At 39.4% G+C, this 25,309-nt stretch overlaps 2 protein-coding genes across 2 annotated transcripts; both read left to right on the top strand.

The window, feature by feature from the left end:
* Positions 1–3,622: 3,622 nt before the first annotated feature.
* cldn23.2 (claudin 23.2) lies at positions 3,623–6,327 on the top strand. The gene has a single exon (XM_052117638.1). The coding sequence runs from the start codon at positions 3,783–3,785 to the stop codon at positions 4,551–4,553; it is 771 nt and encodes a 256-aa protein (XP_051973598.1). The 5' UTR covers positions 3,623–3,782; the 3' UTR covers positions 4,554–6,327.
* Positions 6,328–12,693: 6,366 nt separating this feature from the next.
* On the top strand, positions 12,694–15,108 carry LOC127636861 (claudin-23-like). Its single transcript, XM_052117637.1, has one exon. It carries the CDS (start codon positions 12,742–12,744, stop codon positions 13,540–13,542), a length of 801 nt encoding a protein of 266 aa, XP_051973597.1. The 5' UTR covers positions 12,694–12,741; the 3' UTR covers positions 13,543–15,108.
* The last annotated feature ends 10,201 nt before the right edge of the window (positions 15,109–25,309 follow it).

The raw sequence follows: 25,309 nt of genomic DNA on the forward strand, positions 1-25,309 counted from the left end.
CTTCAGAAGTGATATGATATGTGTGGGTGAGAAACAGATCAATATTTGAGTCTTTTTCTTTTTTATTACTATAAATCTCCACTTTCAAACTGCCCTCTAAATGCTCTTCTCTCCTAAGAGCTCTTCTTTTGTTTTTGGCGATTCACATTCTTCGTGCATATCGCCACCTACTGGGCAGGGAGGAGAATTTACAGTAAATCGGGCATAAATATTGATCAGTTTCTCATCCACACCTATCATATCGCTTCTGAAGATATGGATTTAACCACTGCAGTCATATAGATTACTTTTATGCTGTCTTTATGTGCTTTTTTGAGCTTCAAAGTTTTGGACCCTGTTGACTTACATTGTATGCACCTACACAGCTGAGATATTCTTCTAAAAATCTTAATTTGCGTATAGCAGAAGAAAGAAAGAAATGTTCCATTTTGATTGAACTATCCCTTTAACACATTGACCTTAAAAACACAGGATTGCTTTGAAACAGCAATAATGACACCTCTTTTGTGCTGTGTGCACTGCAGTATATTACAATCTTAAACAACAAATTGCATACAATAATATGTCTTAATTGTCTCTGCACAAAGGATGTCCAACATACAAAAATGACCTCAGTAACACTGTAAACATAAACAAACAGTCGGAACTGATTATGGAAACAATAAGCAATGCTGTTATGACCTTTTGAATAGATGATAACAAAATTGATAAAGCAAAACTGCTGGATAGATCTTCAGCTAATGAAGATGGCATTTAACCCCGATTACATGTTTCTGCAATCAGCACACTGTAAATTCTTTAAGATTAAGGACGATTTCGGGACTATAGGTTAGATAGTGCCAATGCAACTCTCATCAACATCTCATCTCTCATCTATGGAAGACAAGATAAGACGAGGCCTGACTGAATTTTAGATTTGGTCAGACATGATAAATATGTATATTTAGCACACAGGTATGCTGTTTCAGTCGTGTTTTCATGTCGCCTTTTCAGACAAATACCGAGAGCACTAGTCAGGTTTATCCTCATTTTAAACCACATTCCACGATGATACTGCAAACTCTGACAGAATATATATAGAGAGTCATATGGGTGTAGCTCAGTAGGAACAAAGTGTCTATTGACTTTGGTTTTGATCTACAATCACTCTACTTACTGTCTGTAATGTATATGATACAGACACTAGATATATCTTATTACTTTTATTTGAAAGATTTCTGATATGTGATAAATTACTATGAACTAAGCTTTGTTCATTTAGCTTGCTTTTGTGGATAGGAACAATCAGTTATCCTACCCAGAACTCTAGTAAATAACAGTCTAATATATAATACAGCTAACAATTTGCCCTGTATGACACAAACCTATCTGACAATATGTTGCATAACAACATCAACATTTGCTTTTTAATCAACGAAACTGCTTTCGAAACTAAAAGCAGTGTGCAAAGTGCTTGTTTAGAACATGTTCATGAACAGGATGTACTTTCAGAGAGATTGTCACAGAATGTCATGTCAGGCATGCTTTTATGGTTTCGAGTATGGGCCTACCATTCCATCCGCATAGCGTCTGCACAATGATGCAATAGTGTAGAAACCCTTACAATGTACAGGATATTAAAATGTTCTCTTGTACTTAAAGGAATAGTTCACCCAAGCAAGTCAACAGGGTCCAAAACTTTGAAGCTTAAAAAGGACAAAAAGGCAGCATAAAAGTAATCCAAACAACTCCAGTGCTTAAATTCATATTTTCAGGAGAGATATGATAGCTGTGGGGGAGAAATAATTAAGTACTTTTATATATAAAATTCTCCTCCTTGCCCAGTAGGTGGCGATATGCATGAAAAATGCGAATCGCAATAAAACAAAAGAAGAAGAACGTGGAGGTGAAAGTGGAGATTTATAGTAAAACAAAAAAAAAAGAACTTGATCACACTGATCATATCACTTCTGAAGACAGGGATTTCACCACTGGAGTCATATGGATTACTTTTATGCTGCTTTTATTTGCTTTTTGGAGCTTCAAAGTTTTGGAACCTGTTGACTTGCATTGTATGGACCTTCTGAGTAAAGATATTCTTCTAAAAATCTTCATTTGTGTTCTGCAGAAGAAAGACAGTCACACATCTGGGATGGCATGAGGGTGAGTAAATTATGAGAGAATATTTATTTTGGGGTGAACTATCCTTTTAAGCAATTAGGTATGAGAGGATGTGCTCCGTCTGGGGGGGATCACCCCAGAGGATGGCACCCTAGGTGACTGCCTAGTTCGCCTATGCCTAGAAATGTCCTGGTATGTACAAGTCATGTATTCATTAACTAGATTAAGTGACCTAATTTTACAAAATGACAGTAAGGAATTGTTTATTACTGTAATGATCATGATTAAGTTGTAAGCCTGTAGATAAAGATTCTTTGGAGTCCATCCAAAATTGACTGCAGGGATACAGAAATGCGCTACCTGTCGAGCTATATAGCAATTGAGAAATGATAATATATCCTGTTCCTTCAATAAATCTTATTTGGGGGATAAGGTAAACAAGTGAACACAAATGAACCACACTGGCATACATTCAGGCAAGGGTCAACCTTTGATTTTAGGACATGGGTATATTTTATGACATAGCAAGTCAACTGACAGCCTACGACCCAAATCCCACCCGCCAATCACTTTTATGTGGCCCTCCGACTAATTTGGATAAAATTTCATTGAGCAAAACAAATCGATGAGTTTAACAACTCTCAGCGGCACATTCAACAGCATCAGCGGTGGTCAGAAGCGATCCCTTGTCCAGTTTCGGACTGGAGCGAGCGTGTTTAACACTGCTCTCCAAAACATGAACCAGCAACTTTTAGTTGAGCATATTTTATCGCATATTATTCAGTCAAATGTATTTATGCAAATTGCTTTGCTGCAGGATGCAGTCTTCAGATTAAAAAATATACATCACAGCAGTTGTTACAGAAGGGATGTCAGATCATATGCGCAAACTTTTTTCAACAAAAGATACATTTATGATGAAAACCGAACCTTCAAAAGAAATGCGCAGAAAAGCAAAAGCTCCAAAAGCATATAAATGCAGCATAAATGTAATCCATAGAGTCCAGTGGTTAAAAAATCAGTGTGGGTGAGAAAAATATCAATATTTAAGTTCTTTTTTTAACAATCAATCTCCATTTTCACTTTCATATTCTTCTTTTGTTTTTGCCGATTCGCATTCTTCATGCATATTGCCACCTGCTGGGCAAGGAGGAGAATTTAAACAAAAAAAGGACTTCTAAAGATATAGATTTAACCACCGGAATCTTATAGATGACTTTTATGCTGTTTTTGTATGCTTTTTGGAGCTTCAAAATGTTGGTACCCTTTAACTAAGAATCTTTGTGTTTTGCATAAGAAAGAAAGAAAGTCATACACATCTGGGATGGCATGAGGGTGAATAAATAATGAGATAATTTTTATTTTTGGGTGAACTATCCCTTTAATTATAAATAAACAAAACATTTACATTATTTCTCCGGAAACAGCGGACCTTCCGGATCTGTTTGCATGCACAGATCACTGCTGGTGGGCGGGGCCCAACCGGTTTAACAAAACGTCAGTCCATTGAAACTGTTGAAAGGTCGAAACTTGGAGCGTTTGTGACGTGACTACATAACAATGGACAGATTTCATAGGATACTCCCTCCACAAGTTCCTGTATGGTTACTCTTTAAACGGTTTCACCAAAATTATAATTATTAATTCCGACTACGGTTGCTCTGTGATCTTACAAACCCATCATGAGAACACCTGGGATTTTTATTTTCGGGCTGGTGCTCGCGCCTTGTGGGTTGCTTTTAGATCTGATCAGCACCGTGGCCCCAAGCTGGCGCACCATCAATAATATCCCTGGAGAGGCCTCTGATCTGGTTCTCCAACAAGGACTATGGGACATCTGCAAGACTTATTCATCATCCCGGGACATTCAATGCAACCAACAGAACACACAATACTTCAACACTCAGATCATCCAGATTGCGCGCGGTCTGATGTTGGCATCACTCATTCTCAATGCCATTGCTATTGGCGTGGCATCAGTTGGAGTGAGATGTTGGACGAATAGCGCACCGCGCTGGATAGTCGCTGGCATCGGCGGCCTTCTCGTGTTCCTCTCAGGGGTCCTCGCCATCATCCCGGTGGCTTGGTACACTAACATAATGAACTCCATCACCTCTTCATCCACCGATATTCGTGTTGGATACTGCCTAGTGCTGGGCTTCATAGGTGGGATATTGGAAGTGCTCGGAGGTTTGGTGATGTCCATCGGGTTATGCCTGAGTTGTGGCGAACGGAACCGCAAGGAACCCCCGTGGACACACGTGGTGAGATCCACGCGTAATCCATCCCCTCCTCAACGGACGACAGTACCGACTATAAGCAGTATCAGCAGCACGAGCAGTGTCCCATATTACTCCAAAGACACTGATATAGACATACCAAGAGCGAAGAGGCAACAGGACCGATTTGTCAACACTCCATACAGAGCAAGACCATACGATTCAGATTTGTAAAAAGACTGTACATACATTTAACATTCTGAATATGAACTAACCTGAACGCATACCGCGTACAAAGAGCGCTTACTAAAAGTACCATGGTTACGGTTAAGGGCCGTTCAAACCGAATACGTTCTTGCGCTTAAGGAAAGACGCTAGCGCCACGTATAGAACAGAACGGCGGCGTGTCCAGACGCGTTTAAAACGTTTACGTTCTTAAAGGAATATTCCAGGTTCACTCAGTCGACAGCATATGTGGCATAATATCGATTATCAAAATAATACATTTTGACTTGCCCCTCGTTTTCTTAAAACAAACACAACAAAAGATAAAATCTGGGTTAAAGTGCGGCACTTACAATGGAAGTGAATGGGGGCAATCCGTAAACATTGAAATACTCACTGTTTCAAAAGTAGGCTATAGCCACAAGACATAAAGAATATGTATGTTAACATGATTATAGTGTGATAGAATCGCTCACTACGAACTTTTATGTGTAAAGTTATAGCCAATTTTACAACTTTGTTGCTTTGACGATGTAATGTCAACAAACCCTAAAACCACTTATGATTTTAATAAATCTACAGCTAAAAAAAATACAGGAGTTTTAACAGAAGAATTCATGTAAGTGCTTTTATAAAATGCTACGTTTCAAATTTCTGCTTTTAAACTCTTTAAAAATTGCCCCCCATTCACTTCCATTGTATGCGCCTTACTGTAACCTTGGTTTATTTATAATTTTTTTAAGGAGGGACGAGTCAAATTATTATTATTATTATTTTGGTGGTGGTAATCAATTTTATGCCACAAATGCTTTTGATTCATCTTAACTTGTAATTTTTGTTTACGTTCTAAAAAAATTCCACTCCTGTGCGAGACGCTCAAAAGCAAAAAAAAAAGCGTAATTCTACTTAGAAAAATTTATTAAAAACAGCACAGACACTTAAACGCATTCTCTGTGAACGGCCCCTTGGCCTATTTCAGTTATTGGTTGTCAATCAAATACATAGGAGATCTCCTTTGAAGTATAGCCTATAATATATCAGAATAGTTCGTTTAGAATAGAAGAGTTTAATTTCTGTTTTTATGACAATGGTGGCCATTACCAGGTTAGCACAGTTTAATTAGTAGCTTACACAGACTTTTCAAAGTCAAGATTTTAGGTTAAAATGTGTATGAATGTTGTAGCCTATATATTGCACTGACACTGGTAAAAAAAAAATGTGTTTGTTTGTTTTTAAATTTTTTACCAATTACTTTAAATGTTCACTTAATTGTGACAATTTTTTAATTATTAAAAATATTAAAATATTGTTTTATACTGTTCACTTTATATTGCAACAGAAGGTTACAGCATATTATCTCGTAATGTTGGTGTCGTTACTTTGTTACTAAGTCTTGTTACTTCACTGTTTGTAGTGATGTAATTTGTAAACGTGTAATTTATCAGGAACCTTTCCAGTTTGTGCAGTTACACTTAATACAAAAAGCAAACAGTCCTCCTAAGTAATCTTTACACAAGCAAAGCACAATTGTAATGCAATGAATGTGTGTAATATTATGTCTCCTCTGGTGTACACAAGACTGTCATGTAAAATATCTTTAAGGACGTTATTGTGGTGTGTGGTAATGTTGTAATTCATATGCACCCATAAAATTATTGAAGGATGTTTATTTTCTTATTTTTTATGATTGAAAATGTGATGGATGAATATTGTCACAGGATCTTTGACATTCTGGCACTTACCTTTATCATAATATAATTATAATAATAAAATGTTTAATATAATACACAATTAAGTAAATAAATGTTATTTTGAATGAAACTGAGTGCAACCTGATGTGTCATAATACATATTTTCTTTATTATTTATAAGCTTGTACTAGACTCTATAATACATAAAAAGTCATTAACTCATCATTTAAAAAACAACAACATTTTATTCTCTTAGATGGAGATTCCTTGTAAAATTCAAACTGTGCTGAAGCCAGATAATGACCTCATTTTAGTGTTTTGTCCTTGCAAGTCTTTAGAAGACACTTTTACTAGTGAATATTTCTTAGGGTAGTTTTATATTTCTGTATAGATACTGTACTTGAAGTCTTGTAGACAATAAAAGCTACTAAACATTCCTACCATTACTGATCAGGTCAAAATATACAGGTCACTGTACACAAGTTGACATTTTGTGACAAAATGCCCCAATTGCACAGTTTATATATATATATATACTAACTGTTATATTTTTATATATAACGGTTAGTTCCGGTCCTCGAATCTGATTGGACAAGAGAGGTTCTATGATGATCTCACACCATCAGCACTCGGACGCTTCACTGTGTACATCACTCCGCTTGTGTTTATGCAGTTCTAAACTAAAGTGTATAAGAGCTGTGAACACGTGTAAAGAGCTATCTGTCTCTTTGCGTTTAATATTGTGACAATACATAATTTAGCCAGCAGGTGGAGGCAAAAGACCATTTTTGTGTGTAATATGAGCTAGTTGGTGACATGGAGTCAGCGTCAGTCAGTGTTTACATTCAACAGCACTCCATGATCACTCGTATAATTACTACTAAACCTAGAAAATAGCTTTAAATGAACAACTTCAGCATTAAGGCTCATCACAGCTGAGAGACACAACATTCTGATTAATCACACAAACTCAAGGCGCTTACCTCTTACCAGACTTTCCACATTGGAGAGGACAAAATGGCAGAGGAGATTCCGGTTTCTATAGTGAATGACACTCGCGCACCAGCTACCACGAAACATGGAGGAAGAACTCTCTACTACTTGGAAGACTACTTCCAATATTACTCTCTCACCTACGGCACTCAGCCTGTGGCCAAATCACATCAAGCTCAATCAACAGCATTTGTGGCATTATAATGTTGATTACCTCAAAAATTATAATTTTAACTCATCCCTCTTTTGTACAAAAATAAATAAAAAACAAAAAGTGTGGTTACAGTAAGGCACTCACAATATGTAAGCAATATACATTAACACAATTTTAATGTGATTCAAAATTAAGTATTTTCCAGCGGTTGCCTAATTACAGGGTTTACAAGTGTTATGTCGTTATGACAACAAAGTTGCAGTATTGGAAAATGGCATAGAATTGGGTGCATGTAGGGGGAGGGGGTATCAATTTGTATGAGATGCTTTGCAATTGCATGATTGAGTCTGTCATAATCAGAAAAAAAAAAAAAGTCCCCCCTCCATTGTACAAATTGGTAATAAAGTAAAAATTACTAGTATTACGTCATAATATTTTGAGAAAAGACAAAATTACTAGAATAAAGTCAAAATTATGAGAATAAAGTCATAATATTAAAAAATGTAAAACATAATCATGCAAATGAAGTCATAATATTTTGAGAAAAAATTAAGAGAATACATTTTTTATATTTAGAGAATAAAGTAAAAATTACGAGTATAAGGACTTAATATATTGAGAATAAAGTAAAAATTATGAGAATAAAGTTATAATATTTAGAGAATAAAGTGAAAATGACAAGAATAGAGTCGTAATATTTTGCAAATAAAGTCAAAATCATACAAATAAAGTCATAATAATTAGAGAATAATGTAAAAATGATGCTAATAAAGTCATAGCATTATGAGAGCTCTGTTCATGAATGAGGTGTGCATTAGTACAGGAGTTAGTACACCTGTGGGCACCTGTCAAGTGAGGCGCGAGATAAAGGATTGCTCTTAAATGAAGCGAAAAATAATTGGAATGGCTTTGAATTATATTATAGGTCCATTTCAAGACATTGTGCAGATTCACTAAAGAGTTGTGCAACTTTTGCACATGGTATTTCAGTGTAGAAACCTGCATCTTATTCATTAACCTGCAATCTATTTTATCAGGTGCAATCAGCGCTGAAATTGTGCTGCGTATTGAGTATTTAAAAGGAGTCATTGTCATTCCTTTCGGCACAAACATTCTCTTTTCTGTGTGAATTAAGCTCATTGTAAAATGTCTGCCGCAATTTTGATTGCGCCATTACCACAAATAAATGTAGCCGGTAAAATCGTTTTTTTGTTTTCAATTCATCAAATCAGCATTAATTAATCAAACACTGATCAAATGTTGGAGAAGAGCGTTATAGCTTGGCATATAGCCTAACCAGATGAGCTGTTTAGTCAAGCACACTTTTTTGGCATGTTTAAAAGATGTTTAAGGTGTCTGCATCACAGTGGACATGTACAGTCCAGAAAGAGCCAAATTCGGTGGTCTGCAGCATACTAATAAATAGCACATTTACCTGGTACAATTCATTCATAGTGAATGAGGTAACCCCTCAGTTATAGTATTGTTTTGGGAGCAAAAACATCAAGCTTACTGTTGTAACCTTCGTTCCCTAATGGAGGGAACGAGATGTTGTGTCAAATGAAGCAAAACTAGGGGACTTTCTTGAAGGCCTTGGTTACCTCTGAGCTTGAAAAAAAGGCCAATGAGAAATTGGTAGACAGAATTTGCATGTCCCTCCCCCGGATATACGGGTATAAATGGAGGGAATCGTGCATCTGTTCATTCAGGTTTTGCACTGAGAAGCCGAGAATAAGGTTCAGCCGTTACAGAGGCTCGGTTCAGCATCGTGGCAGGGGGGACACAATGTCTCGTTCCCTCCATCAGGGAATGGAGGTTACAACAGTAAACTAGACGTTCCCCATCTCGGCGTTGTGTCGAATGAAGCGACACTAGGGGTCCCTATTCAATTATGCCATGTGCTGTACCATGTATGTGAGCTGCTGACACAGGTGCGGGCAGGCAGTTGCATGCCAAAGCAACAGGTTGAGTCTGACTGCACGTACCCTTCCCCAACGCCCAATAAAAAACGTCATAAACCTTTCATGTTCCCGGCATCCCGAAGGGGGGGAACAAGAATGTGCCAAGAATGGGAGCAGGCTGCGCCAGCCATGCCTTTTCTTTCTCTCCATGTTTCTTGCATAGAGTTAAAGGGGCTAGAGCCACATAGGTACGCAAAGCACGCACCGGACACAGCGAAGATAAGGCTGGGTCTTCCTCCTCCTGGGGCAGCTTCGCTTGCAGGTTCAATTCTGGTCCCTGAAGGGGGTCGTTGGAACCTTGGGCACATAGCCCGGTCGAGGTCAAATCGACCGGAAGTCATTCATTTTCAATGACAGCCAGCATCTCTCGGCGGTGAGAAGCGGTGCGGCGAGTCTTGGGCGGTGTGGCCGTTCAAGTGCAGTCAACATTATGGTAATGAGCTGTGACGCGGTTTGGCGGCAACCTATTGTAATATAGAAGTGCTCCGCTCTAGCGAAGTCTAGAGAACACAACAGTGTAAACTTTGGTTCCCATCAAACATTAGTTCCGAAGATAAAATGGAGGAGAAACTAATTATTGCCGTGGCGGGTTTCCCAGTAATATATGATCTGTCCCTGTTTGCTTACAGGGATATAAAACAACCAAGACCACAGTTATTATTACAAATGTATTTTATTTTGATAACAAACAACTATAATTTTAATTACTTTCTGCCATCGATCGATTTCTTATTTTCACATTTTAAAGAGTTCATGAGAATATACGCTACTAGTGATAGGTCGGCAAAAAGTAAATGGTTGACATGTCTGGATGTTTAAATTGCGGCCCCTTTAAATATAGTTCACAAAACAAAGCATTCTGAACAAACGTTGCCGCCTATTTCAACTACGTCAGAGCGTCCACGAGCGCCCTCGAGCGTTGAAGGCAGGGCAGCCAGAGCGAATTTTGATGCTCTCGCCGCTTCTGGTGTGAACGTACGGTTAGGATGATGTGACCATCTGCCGGAACGGACTCCAGGCAAGTGTCACTGACAGAGAACACTCTCAGGTCCCCATCCCTCTTGATGGAAGCGAGTGCAGTAAGAGGCCCATCTTCAAGGAGAGGGCTCTAAGCTCGACTGACTCTAGCGCCTCAAAGGGGGGGTCTCTGAAGGCCCGATTGGACCACGGAGAGATCCCATGATGGGAACAGGCATGGCCTGGGAGGGTTCAGCCTATGGGCGCCTCTAAGGAACCTGATGATCAGGACGTGCTTCCCTAAGGACTTGCCGTCCACTGCATTGTGGTAAGCTGACATAGTGGCAACATAGACCTTCAAGGTGGAGGGGGACAACCTCCCCTCTATCCTCTCCTGCAGACATGAGCACACTGACCTGACTGCGCATCTCTGCGGATCTTCAGATCGGGAAGAACACCAATTCGCGAACAAGCACCACTTTGGGGCATAAAGCTGCCTGGAAGAGGGAGCTCTGGCTTGGTTGATCGTGTCTACGACAGCAAGTGGTTGGACACTTAGATCTTCCGCATCCCATCCAGGGGCCAGACGTGGAGGTTACAGAGGACTGGGTGCGGATGCCAGAGGGCACCCCATCCCTGAGAAAGAAGGTCCTTCCTCAGGTGAATTTGCCAGGGAGGGGCTGTTGTGAGGGGTGTGAGATCCGAGAACCAAGTCCGTGTGGGCCAATAGGGTGCCACTAGAGTGACTTGTTCCTCGTGCTCCATGACCTTGCACAGCACCCTTGCAAGTAGGCTTACTGGGGGAAATGCGTACTTGCGCAACCCCCGGGGCCAGCTGAGGGGAAAAAAGTATTAGTATTTGATTCCCTGCTGATTTTGTATGTTTGCCCACTGACAAAGAAATGATTAGTCTATAATTTATTGGTAGGTTAATTTGAACAGTGAGAGACAGAATAACAACAAAGATTTTATAAATTGAATTGCAATTTATTGAGGATGACCGGTGGCAGAAACAGGTTATGTTTCTATGCTGAAGCGGTCTCATATGCATCAACCCGAGCGGCGCGGCCGACGCTGAGGATGTCATATGCCCCAGGAGCATCTGGAACCGCCACAGTGGAACCACTGTGCCTTGTCTGAGCTAATTTAGGCAGTTCAGCACAGGCTGCGTGCGCTCATTTGTGAGCTCCATGCCGAACATGAGTCTGTGTGAGGACTGGTTCAGAACTCGCAGGTTCAAGACTGGATGCCGCCTGTCTTGGTACAATGAAATATAGACCTATGTAAATGTGAATAGTTAATCTGGCTACAGTTCTAGGCACTGTGCACTTGTAGCCTTCCCCTGAATAAATGTAAAAACTGCACAAAAAAAAACAAAAAATAAAACAGCGCATCTGGATATATGCCAAGCGATAACGCTATCCTTCATCATTAGTGTTTGATGAATTACTGCTGATATATGGGTTGAAAATGTTTACAAACATCTCTTTTAAATAAAATTAACTTTTACAACTTTTTACTACTTTTATTTGTGGTAATAGCATGATCTAAATTGCAGCAGGCAATTTCAGTGAATGAAGCGCAATCTACAATAAGAAATCACATAAAAGGCGTGTTTACACCTTGTTTACTTGTTAAATTCCTCACAATTTATTCTCAAAATATTTTTGTATTCATGTCATTTTTACTTTATTCTCAAAATATGACATCTTTAATTTGATAATGCTATGACTTTATTCTCATAATTTTTTATTTTTCGGAAAATATTACAACTTTAATCTCGAAATCTTAGATTTTGTATTTTTTTACGTGGCACTAAAACGCCGCCATACTCTCCTAAGGAATATAAACGCTCTGAGATTTTTAATACAAATTTATGGAGGATTCTGTTTTAAGAGCATCAAGTGCCCCCTGCAGGAATAAAACATTGTGTCTCACAAGACACAATCAGTGGCTGACAACATCTACAATTTCGGTCTGTAGGTCTATTACTCAAACAAAAGTTTTGCATTGAATTTATAAAACATGAAACATATCACATGAGTCATATGTGATGAGCAGGAAATAATTTTCAGAAAGGATTAATATTTTTCTGAAACTTTACTTTTGAATGAAATCAGTGCCATTGGTATTGGATATCACTTTACACAGATGAGGTTAGTAAGTAGTAATCCACTGCTAGAGAAAATAAACATTTATGCAATGGGACCTTAGTCATTGTGACAAATTGCCTCGGTTTCCCCTTTGTATCATGCATACTGGAATTCCATGTCTGGTTAAACAGTTGCATGCAGCAAGAACCAGTTTGATGTGAACCAGACTTTCTACTCCACACCCTTCAGATAGATGGATCCACCTCCTCCAAGTTTCAGTATGCTTCTTATTAAGCACCAGACACACTTGACCACATTCAAAGGGTGACAACAGCTCTACCCGCAACCATGCGAACCCCAGGGATCTTTATATTCGGCTTGGTCATGGCCCCCTGCGGATGGATCCTAGACCTGACCAGCACGGTTGCACCCAACTGGCGCACCATCAACAATTTAGCTGGACAAACTTCAGATTTGGTGGTGGAACAGGGAATCTGGGACATCTGCAATACATTTATATCTTCTAGATCGCAAACATGTAACCAACGAAACAATGACCAAACCTATTTCAACAGCCAGATCATTCCGATTGCGCAAGGAATGATGATCGCCTCCTTGATCGTGACAGCACTTGGCCTGGCCGTGGCGACTCCTGGAGTTAGATGCTGGAAGGACAGACCCCGATATATATTGGCTTCTATGGGTGGTGTCCTTATCTTCTGCTCCGGCGTCCTGGCCATCATCCCAGTCTCATGGTACACCTACCAGCTGACCAGCATCAACTCCATCTCGGTCAAAAGAGACCCATTAAAACCGGATGACATCCGTGTAGGATACAGCATCGTTCTGGGTTTCATTGGAAGCATCATGGAGATTCTTGGGGGCTTTGTGATGTTCCTTGGTATATGCTCTTGCTGCGGTGGTCGTAAACGTGGAGAGAACCTTCAAGTCAACCAACAAAGACTACCAGCCAGACCGACACCTCTGCCAAGGGTCAATGTTCCAAGAAGTATCAGTCAGCTTAGTGGAAGCAGTGTGCCATATTCAAAAGACTCACTGGATGATGATCTGGACTTCCCACGAGCCAAAAGTCGAGGGAGATCTGTTAACACATCTTATGCTGGTAGACCCTATGACGCTGACCTGTAAAATTCTATGCTAATAAGCACATACTGTGAATATTATTCATATTAACGATGTTATATCTAATGATTTGAGTAGACACTTTTGGAACTACTTGTTACACCAGTCCTTTTCTTACTTTAAGACGTTCAGTGTTTAGAACAGACTTTTATTTAGAACATTAGGGTTTTAATTTAGATTGTAAATAACCAAAATAGAACTAGTTTTGAAAGGTGTTTGTAATGCACTTTAAAAATTAAGCTCAGGGTATTGTAACACTACAGCTGCAAGACTTTTATAACAATAACCTCTTTTGGATGCAAAAACTTGTGCAATATATTTGCTTTGGTGTGTAAATAAAACTTCTAACTTTTCCAGAAGATACTAAAATGCAACACAAACTCAACTCTGTCAAAACAGTGTCAGGACTAACCCTCTGTGATGCAGTATAACCAGTTATACTGGCTGTTTCAGTTTCATCTGCACTGCACTCTTGAAGAATGTGGGCCATGTTTGAATTGTCATGTGATCAGCGAGTCATCTGAACACAGAATGTGTGTAATCTATTAGATAAGGGACTATGGTCAAAATATTTTGCTCCAAAGTAAATACCTACTTTGTGATTGATATATTTAAACCAATGACTAGTAATACTTTTAAGTCAATTATAGGTATTTATATATATTAAGATTGAATATTCAAACAAACATTCAACCTGGAAGTATCGACTCAGATTTGACTGTAAGTGAATGGAACCTGTTGGCTGTAACTGAAATGTTAAACTTAATTTACTTTGTTTTGCAAGTGACTCATCAGATCATGTTACATTTTTCCATTGCACAGGGTTCGAGATGTGTTGGTTTTAAATGGCGATCCAAAATCCCATTGTTTTTTTGTTGTTGTTTTTTTTTTACAGTTCTTTATTTTATTTTCAATTTTTTTTATGAAAGTATTATTTATTAAAACCAAACACTGTTATACATGTAAACACTTTGCCATATAAACAACACGTTTGAGCCTTAAGAAATGGAAATAAATGTCAACATCTGTTATGTTTTTTGTTTTTTTTCCCAGCCACTGCATTTAGCTTGTGACATAGATACATTTACTGTTTAGTACATACCTTCGAAGCGTATAAGTTATTCAACAAGGTGTGGGCAATTGAAGTGTTATAAACATAAGTACATTTTAAGATAAATTCTAAATACTTTTAAGATGATAAAACAACATTTTGGTGGCATTTATACTTCATGCCTGTAATTAAAGGAACATTCCAGGTTAAAAGCATGTTGAGATCTTTCGACAGATTCTGTGGCGTGTTGTCGGTTACATGCACACAGAACTTCAACTCCTAAATTTGTAGTAATGCACTAACAACAGAAGTCTACAGGGCAAGTGTAGAGCAGTATCCCCAAACTTCCATTGTAAGTGCAATTCTGTTTTTGTTCATTTTTACAAACTGATGTAGGAGTACAAATAATTTCTCTCGGAATCATCAAGCCACAGATGCTATCGACCGAGCTTATAATTCGAATTGAATAGAGAAGCCTACAAAGTATTATTATATCAGTGAATTGAATAAATCTGTCACTTTGCCTGAAGTCTGACCTCATGAAAATTCTTTGACAATGGCGACATTTTTTGCAAATTGACATTACGTGGTTCATTACACATATCACAGCAGTTCCAAGGTGAAATGTCAGCTGTGGGCACTAAAAGGGAGAATAATTTTCTCCCAAACAGGTGAGTTAAGGTTAAAGGTATAAATAACTTAAAAATGAAAACTTTCTAAATATTTACTCACCTTCATGCCATTCCAGATGTGTTTGACTTTATTTCAACTGCAGAACACATATTAAGATTTTTAGAAGCATATTTCAGCTCTGCAGGTCCATAGAATGCAAGTGAATGGTCACCAGAAATGTAAAGGTCCTAAAAGCATATAAATGCAGCATAAAAGTAATCCATATGACTCCATTGGTTAAATCTAGATCTTCAGAAGCGATATGATAGGTGTGGGTGAGCAGAAGATAAATATGTAAGTCCTTTTTTACTATAAAACTCCACTTTTTTTGTATTTGGCAATTCACATTCTTCGTGCATATCACCACCTACTGGACGGGGAGAAGAATTTATAGACATACATTTTTAGGTGAACCTTTTGTCTTTACCAAATGTATTGCACTAGAATAAGCTTGTCAGTGTTGTTGGTTATGTAATGCAAACGTAAATATGTATCATCTTTTGTGTTTAGTGTTCATTTTACCAGGATACATTAAAAATAATTCTGCCAAAATGTAAGTATAGGTACGTGGGACCAGGTTGCAAACATGACTGATAATGTATTAAAAAAGTAGTTGATGAAACTGATTCATTTGAACTAATATATTTATTAGAAAATTCTGTTCAAAAAGACGAAGTTAATACTAGGAGACATTTGCCCTTGAGGCCAGATAATAAACAGAATATAAACAGTGTAACACAGTAGTGTTGTGAAACACCAAAAAGTCAAAACAAATTTAAATGCTGTGACCGTGCTCCAAAAATGCAGACTTAAAGCAGATACCCGTTTATGGCTTTTCAGCCCATGAATCCAATAACATTTGAGTCATTCAAACTCACCAGTCAGGACTAAGCCAAATACAATTCAAGAAAAACAGCACTGAAATAACTTGCATTTTTCAGCAACTAGTGAATGCATGTTTCTCATGAAAGACATGTATCTCGCCCTGCAGGTATGCCAACCCAACTCATCATCATATTTGAAATGATCCAAAATGCTGCCAAAAGCTATATGTATTTCATATACAATATTTTTCAGTCAAAGTGTTAAAGCATTAATACTTAGAGATTTCTGCTTTAGCAGGACAAATTTATACGAAGTAATAAGGCTACCAAATAACACTATAAAAAGTGAATCTATATTCATGTACATATAAGTGTGTCACGAACATGGTGGATAAATCATTTTGTAATCTTGTTAAAGTGCTTCAAGCTTTGATCATTCTGTTGAGAGAAAGAGATTACAGTTTTATTTATCGTATTGTAACGATAAGAGTTTTCATGAGTTTCAGTACCTTAAACTGAATTTTAAATTCCTTAAATTAATTAAAAATGTAAAAATTGGAACAGTTATTAAGGGAAGAATCATTATAAAGGGTCTAACTCTGACCTTTTGAAGCAGTAGCCAATGATTACTGGAAGCCTTTTTACAATTGTTCATGCTTAGGGTTAAGAGGCTTCAACATGACTCGTGTCATTAGCCAGTTTTCCACTACCGGGCCAGTGCGAGCCAGTGCTATCAACTGGCCAGCTAGGGCCAATAGCCTCGGACCTTGACACCAAAATCGATCTGCTTCCCATCATCGGCCAGTAGTCCAGCAGCGTTGCTCTAAAACCTGCCCTTAACACGCCACCCTGGTGACAACGTCACACACCCCACCCATTTCTTAAGCAAAAGGCAAGCTCTAGCTGAGGTATCGTGTTTTCTAGTTATCTAGAATATCGAGTTTATTTATTTTTCCTGAACCTGTACCATTTTGCGCTGTATACACAACAAGTTCTGCGAAACTCCAACTTTAACATTGACCCCACCTCACACCCCAATTGGCCTTGTTTTGCCTAAGGGTAATTAGCGGGTCAAAGGCCACTGGCCTTGAGAAAGCCCTGAGGAGGCACGATGACAGTGGAAATGCAACTGGCCCTGACATGCATTAGCAAGACTTCATTTGACCCGATAGTGAAAACATGACTATTGTTGCAGAATACATTGAGCTCCATGGAAAGAAGCATCCGTGCTTTCGTCAAGCACTGTGACGTGGAGCTCATTGTTCAAACAATGTCAATTTTGACCCTTTTGTCGCTGACCTTTTGAAGTGTTAACTGGACAATTCAGATGACGAATCATTGCGTGGCGATGCCAATGCTAAAATAAAATCTTCTGGAGATCAATCTCTGCTTGATGCTGGGGTTGAGCGATGCATTGATGCCCCAACGCAAGTAAAGTGGAAATATTGGCTAAATTTCAGGGGCGAAAAAGGCGTGGGCAGATATTGAGCATGTGTGAAACAAGCAAAAAATTAATAGCTGAATTTTAATGCTACATTTTATACTCTGTGAGAAAAATTATCTCACCTCTAAATTGATATCCTTGTCCATTGTAAATATTCAGTGTAGCAGTGTACGAAGCCTGCCCACACAGAGGCAAACCTAGTAAACCACTGGCAAACCTAGCAACTTCCTATTGGTCAACGTGGCAAATTCGCCTGTCAAAGTTCACCAAATTTGAACTCGAGGCGTAATCAGTGCAAGGAAATTCTTCAACACTGGAAGTCTATCATGAAAAATTCACGATCGTAGGGATTCCCATTGAGATTCCCATTTTCACAGTGGAGTGGAGGGGGGCGGGGCTGGGTCGGAATATCGTGCGGAATATCGTTTATGCTTTTGGTTTAAGTTTTCATTAAATTATGATTTATGTTGACAAGGAGGTTCTCACCTCCTCCTTGCCCATCCTTTAACTGTGTTACATAGTTTTTTTTTTTTCAACATAAATCATAATTTTATGAAAACATAAACCAAAAGCATAAACAAACACACACATGACGGACATGCCCGTAATTCTCTCTCTCTCTAACCATCGTCACCGGCCGCCTTTATCCCTCGCGCGCCTCATCAGGCCTATTGGGGACCGGGCGTGCGATATTCCGACCCAGCCCCGTCCCCCTCCGCTCCACATTCACCCTCTGAATTTGAGACTAATGCTTCATTTTATATGTATTTGTAAACGCTGCAGTGATTCATTTATAAGCACCTTTAACCCCATGTATTGGAATTTGCTATGTTTCTCACCTCATGAAATGATACCTCTATGATACCTTGTTGCGGAGAGGTTTACTATTACATACAATTTTCATCTTGCGATAATAAAAACTTAGCTTGAAGAAGAAACCAAAGCCATTTCCAAAGCAGCAGTTCTGAGTGTCCCTTAAGTGGCATTAAAAGCTAGTTAATTTTCTCCTAAACAGATGACGTTTATAAGGTCAATGCACTATTGAATTTGAAATCAACAAAACTGATGATGAAATCAACAAAACCAATGCAACCAATAATGTAATTAAAAGCAAATGTGGGATGAAAAACACAATTTCTGAAGAAACCACATAATTCTGTGACACTTTCCTTGAACTTGTGTCAACTCATGTGCTCTTCGGGACTCGTACCTTTATCACCTACATCATTTTATCAGATGAGCTACCGCAAAATTTGATCACACTTTAACAAGCTTAGATAATGTAGTTCCTCCTCAACGTTGTGTCAATGTAGTGACACTAGGGGTCGCCCTTGGGAGCCCCAAACACCTCTGATCTTTGAGAAAAGGCCAATGGGAATTGGCGAGTGGAATTTGCATGCCACTCCCCTGGACATACGTGTATAAAAGGAGCTGGCTCGCAACCACTCGCAACCGAGAGGTTGTGTTCAGCGAGCTGAATCCCTCTGCCATTTCATTCATCTCTGAGAAAGATGTTGGATTTATGGCGCATTACAGCACTTCAGCAACATACAAGATTATATTCTTACTCAAAAATGGTATATTTCCTTCCTAAAAGAGTGGCACTGATGGAGAGCGTCTTTTTAAAGATGCCTTTCCGTTTGTGTATAATTCCTGGTAGCGGCCGTTACCTCTCCGCTTCTGATGGCAACGATCGTTTGGGCGCTGCCCACGCGGAGACAGTGTTCGTGGACGGGTCATGTTCTCATTGTGAGAACATGACCATGGCAACATTACGGTCGTGGCTTTCCTTCATCAGGTCGTTGCGAGCCACTCACTCACGGCAGACATGCTGTCGTGTCAGGTCACGCTCAGTGGAGAGTGGAGGCTCAACCCCCAGGTGGTCCAGCTGATTTGGAGTCGATTCAGTGAAGCGCAGGTCACCTGTAGACTCCGCAGGGATCCCCCCACTGCCCGCTCTGGTACGCCCTGACCGAGGCTCTCCTCGGCACAGATGCACTGGCACACAGCTGGCCCCGGGGGCTGCGCAAGTATGCGTTCCCCCAGTGAGCCTACTTGCACCGACCCTGTGCAAGGTTGCCTGTGTGTAACCCAGTGTGATGTACCGCGAGACGGTTTCCCTGTTGGTAAACCTGCATCTTCCTTTGGCAGAGTGCCCTCTGCCACCGGTCACCGTGTTTGTAGAGCTCCGTCCCCTCTGGGTAGGACCTACCACGGGGACTTCTCCACATGCGACACTGCTGACAGGACTTGGTAAGACCACGTCATGTATTTCCACACAATTGCCTCCCCTTCGTGTTTGGTATGGATGCGTACACTTATGGCCCCCAGCTGAACGATTTCCACTGTTTTTGGGGGAGAAAAATAGAGGAGAAGGGGCCACGGCTAGGGTGGCCTGTCCCCATTTTTTGAGCAATCAACTTGCCTCTAAGGTGCGGGGGACCACGCGATACTCGTAGGAGCGTTGGGGGAGGTTACGTGACGGCCAGGTTCGCTAGCTACGAGGCACCCAGTGGTTTGTCCATCTCGCACAGCCACTCCAATCTAAGTATATTTTGGGCTTAAAGTGATTCTATGAGACCAGGTTTTATAGATTACAGTGATCATGACAAGGGAATAACAAATAAATAAGAGAACAAGAAAGGTCTGTGGGTTCTTAACTCCACATTGCCTTTTGCATTTGCCTGATGAATGCCAGCCCAAAGATTAGGATAATGAAGCAGACGATGAAGGCCAGGGCCCCAAGAGTGGTATAGAGACGGCCTTATTGATTGTATTACTACAGGTTTTTCCAGTGAATCCCAGGTTACACTCACAGGTGGGCTGCCCATTCACCAGCAGACATTTACCATGACTGCATTTCACATCACCGCAAGTGATCAGATAGTGAGACGCCTCATTCAGCGCCCAGAGGGGTAATGGTAGAGACAGATAAACTGAAGCTCTGAAGTGCAACAGGGAAACACACACTGACTGTAAAAATAAGCTCAGTTTATATTGATGAAAAAACAAAAGCATACATCTCAAAATCAGGCAGTAGGAACAAATGAATAAAAAGTGTGTGGTTTCCAAGGAAAACAATCATTTTCTCCATGGAAACCAGTGGATTGTTACACCAGGATCGTTATCACCCCTAAAAGCTTAATAGAATTGTAATTGATTTCAATGATTATTTGGAACCAAACCTGATGGGATCAATTATCCTCTAAGGCTACAATCCAAAAAGAGTTTAAAATTGACAACCATATTTATTTACAGATATGACTCTTGTTCATACAACAGGAGCAACTTAAATACTGTCTGTATTTAACATGCTACTTTTCTATTCTCATGATAGCCTGTAACCCAAACTCGCCCTCAAAATGTGGTCTGAGTCCTAATTTTTAGGAGTTTGGTTGGTTGTTTGGTTTAGTATTCCGTTGTCTCTCGTTTATAACTGATCTGTGTGTGAATTTAACCAGACAGAGAAAGGTTTTCTGTGGAAGTGTTAATGTACCTAAGAATCCTTGTACAATCAAACGAGATCCTGAATTAACTTAATTAACTACAATTCCAATTTTTGTCAATTACAGTCTTTGCATTATAGTGTGGACAGGCAAAATATAAATATCTGAAAACGATGACATATCAGTGATGCAGTTGCCTCTGCGTCCTAGACCTTAAATCCACACATCTTATCAAGTGGCTTGTTGAGCGCATTACCGCGGAGACATAGAACGCGTGGAGGCTTCACGCTATTCTCCACGACATCCATGCACAACTCACCACGTGCCCCACTGAGAGCGAACCACATTATAGCGACCACTAGGAGGTTACCCCATGTGACTCGACCCTCCCTAGTAACCCTTATGCCCTAGATTCAAACTCATGTCTCCAGGGCTGGTAGTCAGTGTCTTTACTGGCTGAGCTACCCAGGCCCCCCAATTTGAAAGGGTTGTTAAAGATAAATGTTAAGTTGTACAAGTTTCAGATTGCATTCATTCAAAAGCGACAGGAAATGTACTCAGGATTACTGTCCGGTGAAGGAACGCCAGAATAATGGTGTTTCAGCCTGAGCAGTAAGGGGATTTAAGTGTTTTCATAGGTTTTCATATGTATCCAGATTGATGTGGATGTTACCTTTGAGGACTCTCTCTTTGATTTCATTAGGATTGATTACAGAATTACATTAGCATTTCATAAACACTATTTATTTATTTTTTGACAAAGGATAACTGAAGACCGAAAAATAAATAAACATTTGAAAGTAATTTTGAGACTGCATATAACTCTTTAGACAAAATAATTCTTAATACACTACCAGTCAAAAGTTTATACACACCTACTCATTCTTTACTATTACACATTTCTACATTTTAGAATAATAGTAAAGTCATTAAAACTATGAAATAACACTAATGGAAGTATGTGACCACAGTAGTGAACATAAAATAATAATACCGGTAGTATACATAATTTTATTTTGTTAAAGATTACTCAAGTCAATGTGATGGAATTCTGTAATGAAATTAAAATGCGTAAATCTTCATCCTGCAAATACCTAGTTGCAAACGAATAGTTAATTTTAATACAAATCTTTGTCCAAACAAAGTAATAAACAGTGAGCACATTTATATGTGAAAACATCGACTTCACAAGCCCTAATGATAATAGCAACGTAAAATCTTTCAGAAAGTATGTGAATTTAGGTTAAGGAATAAACATATATTCATAAAATATACTGTGAAAAATGACTCCCTGGGGCTTCATTCAAAACACTTAGAACATGTTTAAAGACTTCACATTTTCCAAGTCAAAGGAATGTAAAACTATCATTGGAATGCAAAACCATATACTGATAGCTGTATACAGGTAAAAAATTAGGAAAAGAAAACATGTGGGAAATGAAAGCAACAGCTATGCCACAGGAAGAATACAAAAAACACTCAGTCTGCTCCCAAGCACAAATGAGACCCGCCCTTTCGTCACAATACCAGGTATATCATCAGTGAAACTAGACTCCTATGAGATACTCAATGAAGAGTAAACTTCAGCTTACAGGGCAAATAAGGGCCACATCAAGATAGCGACTGCTGTAACAGTTTAACAACGTTTAAATCTGTGATGTTTGCACCAAAAACATATCACATTTCCGGCACGTTCAGTTCTATACCCTCACTAAGCTGCATCCAGGGCTGGATTGGTAATCTGGAATACCAGGCATTTTCCAGGTGGGCCGACGCACTTTGGGGCCGATCATGGGCCACGATAAGCTAAAATTAGCAACTGTGTTATGCAGAATGGACCACAAAATGGCACCGCGATATGCAGAAAAGGACAGCAAACCCCCCCGCTCAACAAGTTTTGGCTCAACTTTTGGGCCAGTGGCTATGTAAAATCCCGGGCCGATTTCTCTTCCCAGTCCAGCCCTATGCAGCGCCTAACAAGGTCACTCGATTACGATTACAACTTTAGTATGACTTATTTTAGTGATCATTGCGACCTTTGCGACAAAGCAGTGGATTAAGACAGCACAGAGAGGGACATTTTCAAAGTTTCAGCATGGCAGCTGACCGCACTCCACGAGTAAGTAAAGCAGACTTTCTACTCTATGTCACATGGCATTTGCAGAGCTGCGAAGCTAATGCAAATGAACGGTAGCCACACTTTTTCAACAGAAGACATCTATCTTTAAAATGAAGGGAAACATATTTAAACTAGTTTTTGTAGGAAGGTTAGTTGTGCATGACAGTGGACTGTTTTAAAATGTCAAAAAACACTCTTAACCACCTTATTGAACTTGGGCTGGCTCTGAGATGTGTTGCCTAACTATTGGGAGTCTCCTCGGCAACATTATGTAGGAGGTTGGCTGACAACAATATGTCAGTAAGGGCACACTCACACTAGAGCCGGTTGCCTTGTACCATGCCCAAGCATGATTGTCCACCCTCCCCTCTCCCCCGCTGGCCTGCACTCACATTGCGCTTAACGTTCCAGGCCTGAGCACGCTTAGGTCATTACGTTGCAACTTTTTGTTTTAAAGAAAACAGGAAGGAAAGCACTCTCGCAGAGCACAATGGAGTCCATCATTGTAAAATTGCTTACTTTGTTGCTTATTTTGATTCGTTTGGTGCACGTTGACACACAGCCCTCTCACATGCCTAATTGTCGACGCCATCATACCACTGGAATTTATCCTTTTTGCCGCCAGATTTACGGAGTGCATTCCATACCTGCAGTTTTTTTACCTTGTCACGTCATTGCTCAATGGATCTTTGGTATCCATGAGCACTCAGATAGTACAAATTTTACCAAATATCTCATAGTTGTTGTGTGTTCTTGTGTGTTGTATCCAGTTGATCCTGTATACTCTCATCTGCCCAAATTTCCATTAAACAGTACACCTATGTCACAGACCAAAGTGATCCCTTTGCCAGTCGCATCATTGATGATTTGGTCACAGTTAGCGATTATACTAGATGCGTACTGCGTCTGAGCCAACTGAACCGTGCCTGAGCTCACCTCTTCAAGTGGGTCAAGGAATGGTTCAGCATACACACTAGTCAAACAAACTGGACTTCGGGTGACAAACATGCTAGGGCATGGTACAGATTGCCTAGTGTGAGTACAGCCAAAGAGCATTGTCTAGAACCTGCACTGACGATAAGCTGGCGACAGAGGTGAAGAACTCTATACTCTATACTATTCGTAGACTGGCAACAACAGCTTCATTGGTAGTAAAAGCATTCATAATCAGAGGTGATTTAATTTATATGTTGGCGTGCTGACAACTTAAGTTTTGTTTTTGTTTGTCCTTTCATTGTCATAAGGGCATGCTGATCTAAGATGTAAATAGAACGGCAGAGCTACTCTATGAAAAAAATATGGATAAGGAGATATCCTTATTTCCATAGTAAAGCTCTGACATTCTACACACATCTTATATATATATATATAGATAGATAGGCTTCTGTTGAAAAAGTGTGGCTACTGTTCATTAGCATTAGCTTTGCAGCTCTGCAAATGCCACACTTCATTATCAAAAACATAATCAAATAATCGAAATAATCATAATCAAATGCCATGAGACATAGAGTAGAACGTCTGCTTTACTTACTCGTGGAGTGTGGTCAGCTGCCATGCTGAAACGTTGAAAACGTCCCTCTCTGTGCACTAATGCAGGCATATTGCGCAAAACAACTTAATGCTTCTCGAGTCTGATCAGCACAACGTGTTATGACTGGTGGATTAAAAGCTCAATGTCACTGGCATAAAAAAAAATAACTCTATTTGTGAATTGCAACCTGGCAGGAAGGTCTCAAAAATAGCCACACACAAATCCAAAGTGATCCACACACGTGTGACGATTTGCAAATGCAGATTCAACAATCCATGAATAAATGTAACAACATTCACAAATGTTTTTATGCAAATTAATTCAAGAACTTCATAGATACATATTTGTGAAAAGTTTGAATTTATTCAAGTGAGATGTGGGCAATCGGGGATATAGCAGTGCTCTCACTTTTACAATTTATGAATTGGATTTTGAGAATGTAAATTTTGCTCTGCATTTATAAATTGGATTTTGTAGATATATAATTTTTGAGATCATTCTGGCTCCATAACAGTGAGGCTCTTACAATGGAATTGAATGTGGCCAATAAATGTGATTGTGACCAATTTTTGGAGGGTTTAAATGCAGAAATGTGAAGCTTCTAATTAAAAAAAAGCACTTTCATTAATTCAGCTGTTTAAACGCTTTATTATTTTGTTGAAAAATTGGCTCTTACTTTACACAGA

Source organism: Xyrauchen texanus, chromosome 44 (assembly GCF_025860055.1).
Source record: "Xyrauchen texanus isolate HMW12.3.18 chromosome 44, RBS_HiC_50CHRs, whole genome shotgun sequence".
In the NCBI taxonomy this organism is placed as follows: domain Eukaryota; kingdom Metazoa; phylum Chordata; class Actinopteri; order Cypriniformes; family Catostomidae; genus Xyrauchen; species Xyrauchen texanus.

Coding starts and splice junctions, on each gene's coding strand:
- LOC127636861 (XM_052117637.1), top strand. CDS start 12,742: ATGCGAACCCCAGGGATCTTTATATTCGGCTTGGTCATGGCCCCCTGC.
- cldn23.2 (XM_052117638.1), top strand. CDS start 3,783: ATGAGAACACCTGGGATTTTTATTTTCGGGCTGGTGCTCGCGCCTTGT.